Source organism: Drosophila guanche, unplaced genomic scaffold (assembly GCF_900245975.1).
Source record: "Drosophila guanche unplaced genomic scaffold, DGUA_6, whole genome shotgun sequence".
Classification (NCBI taxonomy): Eukaryota; Metazoa; Arthropoda; class Insecta; order Diptera; family Drosophilidae; genus Drosophila; species Drosophila guanche.
The window spans coordinates 729,929-739,211 of NW_022995760.1; the positions used below are offsets into that span (position 1 = coordinate 729,929).

At 46.6% G+C, this 9,283-nt stretch overlaps 1 protein-coding gene across 1 annotated transcript; it reads right to left on the minus strand.

The window, feature by feature from the left end:
• Positions 1–3,927: 3,927 nt before the first annotated feature.
• LOC117590776 lies at positions 3,928–6,299 on the minus strand. The gene is made up of 3 exons (XM_034283724.1): positions 6,228–6,299; positions 4,133–5,994; positions 3,928–4,067 (listed from the first exon to the last, which is right to left on the minus strand). Exon 2 carries the CDS (start codon positions 5,758–5,760, stop codon positions 4,762–4,764), a length of 999 nt encoding a protein of 332 aa, XP_034139615.1. The 5' UTR covers positions 5,761–5,994; positions 6,228–6,299; the 3' UTR covers positions 3,928–4,067; positions 4,133–4,761.
• Between the last annotated feature and the right edge of the window lie 2,984 nt (positions 6,300–9,283).

Below are 9,283 nucleotides of genomic sequence, written 5' to 3' on the forward strand. Positions count from 1 at the left end.
CTTAGGACACCAGACAGCTCAATTTTACAAAGGGCGTTGATGTAAGCACACACAGACACAAGCTGCAAAAGGGGGAAGGGTCTGGGGAAGGACCTTGGTAGTTGTAATAGTAATTCCATTTATAATTTACTGTCGTCGATTTATAAATGAGCCTAAGCCATCAACGTTCCACCAGCAGCAGGCAGGAGCCAGGCCAGGCAGCCAGGCAGGCAGGCAGACAGGATCTGTGCCTCAGACTCTGCTCCTGCTTCTGGGGGCTGGGGAGTGATTCTGGCAAGTGCTTAACATAATTTTAGGCGCATTTGTGGCATCAACATGGACGCATTTGCATACGAGAGTGTCTGCACGTGTGTGTCGCACACTGCAACAAAAACTTCAACATTATTCTTTACTTAAATAATATTCTAACAAATCATAGACAACAAACAGCCAGCCAGATTAGTCCTACATATGTGTGTATGTCCTTTGTCCTGCACACATCTACACCTTTGTAAGTGTCTGTCTATGATCTTTTGATCTTTCCTTTACTTACTCTGTGCTTGCTGCAGCATTTTGTGCCAGTGCATGGAGCAGTCCCGAATGTCGCATTAGTCGGGGCCACAGGTGCGGCCGGCGAGGGAAGGCTTTTAAGCTGAGCCAAGCCCCTACCCCAGCCCTGCCCCCTGCCTGGAGTCTACCATTTGTGTGTGCCTAATCATGCCACATGCCACACGCCGCACACGCTTATTACAATTTTTTAAAGTGCAGACGACCAAACCAGAAGGCAACCTAAAATCTCAGATTACTGATATGTCCGAGCAGTCTCTTGTTCTCTCGAACACACACACACACAGCAGGTGTCCTGCCACTGACTTGACTTGAAAGCACCTGCCAGCATAACCCAATCGAGTGGCTTCTAATGGCGCAGAGTGGCGACCGAGGATGAGTGAATGATTTTCTATGGCCACTTCATATCTTTGACATTCGCCAGTCGCCAACACGTGGACGAGTGCCAGATACGCACCATTGTTGATGCCAGATACTTGTAAGTAGATACAGATACAGATAGCCATTAAGCCATGATGAACGAATGAATCAAAGAGGGCTTTAGCTTCTTATTATATTTTATTTGGAGTACAATTTCAACTAGGTTTTGAACATCCCAAAGCTGTGGGAGAAGCAGATCTCCACATCTATTTTTTTTTTATGTTAATTAATCGCTACAGCTAAATTGGATGGGTCCGGTGGGTCCGCATTGTACTTCAGTTTATGTTGGGGAAATATTAAAAAAAAATATTTTACTGAAAATTTTGAATATTAAATATTAAAAAATTATATTAAAAATATATTTATATTAAAAAAAAATATTTTACTGAAAATTTTGAATATTAAATATTAGAAAATTATATTAAAATTATATTTATATTAAAAATATTTTTCCTCAAATTTTGAACCTACAAAAAACACAACAACAAGAGAATATATTGTTATATTTGCTTTATTTCTGCTAGCAAACTCATCTCCATATCTATGGAGGAATAAATAAATAATAAAATTATATGCTGAAAATAACTATTTATATTTTTGTATTATTAATTTTAGTTGAAAGGAAGCAGATGGATTATCATTATGAGTCCTTGGTCTCCGTTGTCTAAATATGTGGTTTAGTTTTTCTCTAATTATTGTAAACCTTCCCTGATAGATCTCTTAAATCCAAGCAGAACCAGTGCCAGTACCAATCCCTGTCAAGACCCTTTTCCTCGTTCGTTTCGGCCACAACTTAAAGTGCAGAGCGAAAATGTAGCCATAACATTTTACTAATCGTTTCCCCCCATATAGATATCTATGTATGGTGTGATGGTGGGAGTATGTTTTAAGCATATGCACAAAACTTTTTGTAATTTGTTATATGTGCCAGTGCGACTGCGGAATGAAGACGTCTGCAAAGCAGTCTCCAGTCTTGGCTGCAGCTTCCACATTCCCCACCCGAAAACTTATGAAATGATGATACCCAGAAAGCAACAAATTTTAATTGCAAGAAAATGTTCGTAATTCACGCACGCAGGCAGACAGACACAGAGAAGCGCAGAAAAGGAGTAGGATGAGGATGAAGAGGAGGGGAGGGGAGGAGAACGGGCAGCGACAGACGGTTGCACCACATGCATGATGCTGAGACTTATGGTAGATACAAATGTATCTAAAGTAGCGCTAACCAGGCAGTGTGGCCTGCTCCAACTGCTGCTCCTCTAGCCTCCCTCCCTACCAGTTTAGCCAGCAAGAGGACAACACGTTCTAAAACTCGCTAAAGTTTTGCCCGAGGAAACTGTAACTGTTACTGGAACTTGCCCTATCCCTGCCTCCCCAGCGACTATCTGTCTGCGTATCTGTATCTCTCTGTGTGTGTTTGCATTATAAATTTATTTAGCAAAAGCGCGTAAAGCGCATAAATTGCTGGAAGCACAAGCTGCTCCAGCGGCTGGGTGTCTGTGCCACCCACCAAAAACGAAGAAACAGCAGCAGCCAAGAGCCAGCAACCGGAAGTAGCAGCAGGAGCAGCAGGAGGAGCCAGCCTTTGCCATGAATGCAACCGTGTGCTCCACGCTCCATGCTCTCTCTCTCCCTCACTCTCGCTCTCTGTTTGTGTTTGTGTGTGTGAAAAATTGAAATTTATTGTTATTGTAAGCTCCCCATACAAAAAAAACCACACGAAAAACAGGGGCGAAAGGCGTTGAGAACGTTTGAATGTGGAGCATGGAGCATGGAGCATGGAGCTGTGCATGTGCGTGTGATGGGTTGCACCTTCTGCTATTTGCTGTTGAATCACTCGCCGACAAAATAATAATGTAATAATAATTTTTCCAACTCGTTAACACACAGGCACACAAATGTCTCACCTTTTACCCTCCACTTACTACCAGCACCAGCTCCAGCTCCAGCTCTTCCCCCTGCTGCTTCGTTGTGGGAATTAATGATGCGGAACTGGCCAAAGGAAATGTTTGGTTCAGTGGCGATTAAGTTCGACGATCGATTCCAGAAGTGCTGATGAAGTTTGTCCAAAGATTAACGAAATTTAGGGCTAGCATTCCTACAGTGCCACAGAAGTTGGGGGAGAAAATAAGTTGGAAGAGACAATTTGGAGACAATAATGCTGCAAGGAGCGTGGGTATATATACATAAATAAAAGCCAATTCAAATTATAGAGAAATCATTAAAAATATGATTTAACAAGGAGCTAGAAATTGGCAACGCAATAAAGCTGGCAGAAGGCTTGGAAATTATATGGAAAATGTATAGAAAGAGTATTTTGAACATGGACATTGGACATTGTTTATGTGCTCATTAGAAATTGCCATGAATGAATCAAATATGAAATGCAAGCTTGAAACCTCCACCAAATATGGAATGCTTCTTGCCAGCTGTACCTCCAGAGTGATTTGTCCAACTTCTCTTTCGATTGGAGCTCCAGCCATTCGAGCATTCCTTTGCTGTCCACTGTCCTCTGTCCCCCCTGTCCACTCTGTGCACTGTGAGGCCACTTGATAGCTCTCTCTTTCTGCATTTGGCTTTCTTAGCTGTCTGTTTTTCCTGGCAACCGCACCTGCGGCTGCCAATATTGTTTTTAGTCAAGCAAAAAGCACACGAAATCAATTTGTACAAATGCTCGAAAGAGCTTCTCGGGCACAAAGACAGAGACAGAGGCAGAGTAAGGAGGAACACTCCTCCTCGATGACAGCACAAATAATTGAAATCAATTTATTGGCATAAATTGCTTTAATTAAAGGAAAAGCAATACCCCCAAAAAGGGAATTATGAAATCAATCAGCGGATCAAGATGCCAAAAACGAATTCAAGCCGACAAGTGTACATTTTTCGGATTTCTTTATTTTAATGACAATAAATTAAATTTTACAAATTCATGGAAGCCATCCATCCCCTCAACAGTCTGCTCCTGGAAGTCAATTCCGATGGCGGCTTGGAGCTCGGCAGTTGTAGTTGGAGTCGGTTTGTTGTAGTTGTGCCGTCAGCGGCTGTACTGGTGGATCCTCCAGCGGACATGGCAAGGGTTCCTCCATAATTTGACATATCTCCTGTGGGCAGGTGGGGATGGACTGTGGATATACGTGTGTCTGCAGATGTGTGGATCTCAACCTACTGTGTATAGCTGAAAGAAGGGCACCAGCAGTGTGTGATTGCCCATGTCATGTTTGAACTGACACAATGCCTTCAATTGTGCATCATTGGGGTCCGATGCGTAGCCGTTCTTCTTGCGCCACTTGGCACAGTCGACTCTTGTGCATTTGTTTTTGCGCAGAAAGGCTTGCAACTCATTGTTTACCGTAGATTCGTACAGCTGATCCACCGAAACGTTTGTCGAACCGCCTCTGCGGAGAGCTGCCTGCACGTCGCGCACCCAGGCGGACGCTGCCTGCCAAGAGCTGGCATAATTGGTGGCGCTGCTGTGGCCGCTTGGCAACGTCGAGTGGCTTGGCGACAAATACCGATTGTCCATTAATCTCCGACTAAAGATCGATGAGTCATTTGATTCATATGTGCTATCTGTGTCATCGGTATCGCTCGTATCGCTGGCATCGCAAACCTCATCCATCAGGTCCCGCAGGCAGTCGGCTGCAGCGCTGAACGTCGTCGTATCCGCCACCCTGGGTTGCGGATCCTACAGCGGCTCCCAGAGCTTGGTCATCTCCTGCTCCTGGGCGTGCAGCAGTTCGCGATCCTTGCGGGCCAGCGAGATTGCAAAATTGACGAAATCCCTGAAGGACGCATTCATTCGGTTGTGCGAATTGGGACTCTGTATGTGGTAGGGCCGCTCTCGTCGTAGAGCCACTCGCGCACATTCTCCAGTCGGGGATCAAGGGAACTTGGCATCAAGCGATTTTCGAACTGCGGCCATTGATTGATGACGCTTAAGTCCCTTTGTACTCGATCGTACAGTCCAGGGCAGTAGCCGATGGCCCGGAAGATAATGGGATCGCTGACCAAGTTTAGGCCGTGGGGCAATCTTCGACGTGGCTTCAGCAAGCAGAACCAAATTTCCAAAAGCCGGCCTAGGGGCATGCGCGTGAAGCGCACGCACTCCATCAGGCGGGGCAGCGTGGATACGCGCTGCTGCGGAGAGATGCACATCCAGCGCAGGGCAGCGTAGAACACTTCGAGTTCGGTGTTGACACCAATGTTGTCCTGCTGCAGCAGCACGCACACATCCTCCAGCGGCATTCTCGCGTACTCCAGGCTGCCCACGAGCGTCAGGAAGTACTTGCCCACATGCTGCAGCATCGACCTGCAGAGATTGCCCATGGCCGAGCTGCCGTATTTTTGGACACGGCTGTACACCTGCAGCGCCCGGCGCTCCTGGAAGTCGTTCGAGCCCAGCCGGCGATGGCACAGCATCTCCAGCTCGAATATATTCAAATGCTGTGCTGAGTACAGCAGATCCTCAATCCGCTCCGGCTCATTGTGCCCTGCGATCTGCGAGCTGGCATCGAGCGGCTGCTGCAGCCGCATCCAGTCATACGCTGCCCGAAAGCCCAACGGTGTCAACTCCGGCAGGCTGTACACCTGCAGTATCGGCTGCCGTCTGAAGTAGTTGCTGTGGCGACTCAGCAGGGCACCAATGCACCAGAAGGTGGCCGGACCCACTGTCACGCGCACCATGGCGCCCAGATTGCGCTGCAGCATCTGCTGCCAGTCTGCATCGGAGTTGCACTCGTGCGGCTGTTTGCTGCGCACATTTGTGGTCAGAAAGTGGGCATCGGACCAGGGCATGGCATCGGACAGAGTCTCCCGCACCTGCTGGAGCCGCCTGTTGCGCTCCGTCACGCGTATGCGATGTGCGCATCTACTGCGCGCTCCTCGTTCTGCTGACCATTTACTATGGCCAACCAGTTGCGCTGGTCAAAGGGCAGCTCCCGCTGCACCTGCTGATACTCTGGGGGTAATTGTGACTGGAATACTTCTGTTGGTTGTGGCTGTGGCATGTCTATGGCAAAGCGTCTTTATCTGCAAGCAATTTGAGTTCAAAATTAGTTGGGATCGGGTTTGGGGAATCGGCAATTGGTTGGGCACTTGTCGCCTTTCCAATTACATTTCAAGAGTGCGATAATTAATATCCGCAGCTTGGGCCACGGCCCTCTTTTTTGCGTGCAAATCGAATCGTTTCACTTCCTTTGAATTAAAAACACACGCCCCAGGGCATGCCCATCGCGAGTGGTGGGACGGGGGGAGTCGCTTACCTTAAACAAAAATTCAAATCAAAATATAGTAATACGAACGCTCTCTAGTCGCATATGTTGTGTTCGAGTCTATACTGGAGAGACACACTGAAAGGTGAGCCCAAAAGCAAAGGAAACTACTTTGCAACACACACAAAATCTCAGAGCATAGCCCCCTGATATATAAGATCTTAAAGCATTCTAGCTAAAGTTTGTGGAATTAAAAATTGAATTTGCAGCGCATTCAAGGATTCATGCTGGCCGCTCGACAATTCATCCCTGTGCGTGATGGCACTTAGTGATTGATTTCTCATTCCATTCCAAGTCATCCACCACAAATCCAATCACTCGCCCTCTTGGGCCCCCGCTAATGGAATTTTAACACAAATTAGTTGTATTGCTTAAATGCCAGGCCGTAATTTTGTTAATGCCAAATGCCAGAAACACGGAAAACAGGGAAAACAGGATTCAGCAGCCTGAGAGCCAACGCCTGAGGCATTTTTTGGGTAATTACGACAAAAGTTGCGTTGGAACTCTCCACCGCAAAAACAATTTATTTGGCCAGCAGCTCCTCCAGCGAACATTTTCCCAAATCTGAGCTGTGGCCATGAATCTGACTCCTGGCTCTGATTCTGATTCTGCTCTCTCTCTCTTTTAAGTCATATTCAATACTTTCTTCTTGTCCTTGCAATAAAAGCAAATCAAACAGCAACAAGTGCTGCTGATGCTTGTGCAGCTGAAATGAAATCATTTAACCTCGGGGGCCACAACACACAGAAAGCCACAAATGGAAGCCCAAAATGGGAGCCACAAGGAGCGAGGCGAACCGAAACGTTGTGAAATAATATTGAACATGATTTATGCCATTTCACTTTGAGCTTAAGAAAAATATTTGGCAAACGGTCGAGAAGCCAAAAACCAGCGGCCAAAAGCGTTTCAATTTGTGGACAGAGGAGGCGCTTTGTGGGAGGTGGAGTGGCAGCACAGAACCAATAAAGTTTCGGATAAGAAAAATAATGATATGAGTTGAAGCAGAGTGGGGAAAGCCAAGCTGAAAAAGAGTTCTGTGGCATAGAAAACGATGAAGAAATTATGAGAAATATGCAGCTTAAAAATGTATTCTATAACCGAATAAATGAAAGGAAAGCAAAGATGGAGGATTGAAGGCCAGCAAACTGCGTGATAGGTTCCAGGATACTCATTAGATACTCAAAAATATTCCAGCATGGTTCAAGAATGAATTGTGGGCTGGGATCGTTTACCCTTTTGCATTGGGTATAGAGAGAGTTCCTCCTCCTCTATTGAGATCCCTCAAGAGATCGCTTTGTAAGAGACAAATGAAAAATTATGTTAATTTTCTGGGGGAGCAACACAAAAAAAAACTGTAACTCCAATTGCCGATTGCCTACCAAGTTACTGGCTCCTGGAGCTGGAGCTGGAGCACGCTCCAAAAGCAATATGGAAAAATCTCATAAACCCAAAGGGTTTCCAGGCATTCCGGCACGTTGGCAATTTATTTGCCGTGGCAGGAGCCAGGGGCTAGGGCAGAGACATGGCCAACTATTTAAAAGAACACACAATAGGAGGAGCGAGCAGGCAGGCAGACTCCGAAGTAGAGGCGGATGGGGAGTCGGAGGCAGAGGCAAAGGCGATTTGGGGCATGGTGGTGCTGGAGTGGAGAGTCCGTGATTAATGCCCGTCGTGGGCTTTTGTGCCTTCGTGTGCAAATTTCGTGTAATCTACTTTAAAGCCCGAGCATTGCATAATTTGAGGCAAGAGACCTGGCCCCGAAGTACTCTCTCTCTCTCTCTAGCTCTCTCTCTAGCTTTTGCTGCTCCTATTCCTGTTCCTGACCCTCGGATTAGCTGGCCAGCACGAGGAGCAGCAGGAGCACCAGGAGCACCAGGAGAGGCTGCAATATTTAGGAGCCAAACGGGATTGGCTCCAAGTGGGTGGAGTGGTGTGGTGTGGTTAGGTTGGCAATCTCCCAGGCAACCGCCAGAGCTATGGAGTGTTATTAAAATCATATCTGACAGGCACATTTGTCTTTTGTACTTCGCTCTGTAGCTGTACCTGTGTTGGCTGTACCTATACTTAAATTGTGGTTGCAGCAAGTTAAAGCGTGGCCAGAGCAGCGAGCTTTAGATGGGACCAAGATATGGGTTAAGTGGCGCTTCCACTTCCGCTTTCGCTGCAGAAGTCAGTCCAGTCAAGTGTCTGTCCCCAGTGTGACAGTTAACAGGCTCTAATTAAAGCCAAGACTTAAGGTTAGCTAACAGAAAACAGAACACTTGCAGCATTAAGTGCGGTGAGGAGTAGTCAAGCAGAAAATACGAAGGAAATGTTCATTAAATTTGATAAGAAAACAAATTCTTACAAGTGCTTTATTTTGGTGTACTTTAGATGATGATTAGATCACATACAATGGATCAATACCTAAAGATCTGTCGAAAGTGCCCCTCAAGTATAACCCCTTGGTCTGCTCAAAAGTACCCACCCCACAGAGGGGTGGCGGATAAATCCGATTTGACGGGCTTCCAAATCGCTTGGACTATCGTTGGGTATGGGCATAAAATTGTCAGGCAGCCGCATAAGCATTCCAGCAATATGGTGACCCCGACCACACACTTCCGGCTTACAACTCTCACTTTGAGTGTGAGCAAGAGGGAGAGGGAGGGCAGGAAGGTTCTGTCGCGGTCTGTCCTTGTCGTTTGCGTTGTTGTTCTCTTCTGTTTTATTGTATTGTGGTGTCGTGTTGCGCGGTTTTCCTTTAGTGGTCGTAAACAATTTTTACAGCACCAACATTTGGTGGCACTACGCCCCTGCCCCATTGCCGCCACAGCTGCCTCTGCTGCCTGTCAGTGGGCTGTGCCATTTTATTTATATTTTTATATTTATTGTGTTTATATATTTAAAGCACAAAATGGCGCACAGCATTTTAGTTAACGCTTAGCGCCATTTTCCGACCCTCCACACCATTGCATTTGCAGCCAAGGCCAAGTGGCAGTCAATGGGTAGGCGGGGGAGGCATGGCTGTGCTGACGCTGACGCTAAGTAGTTGAAAGACTCCCGATTCC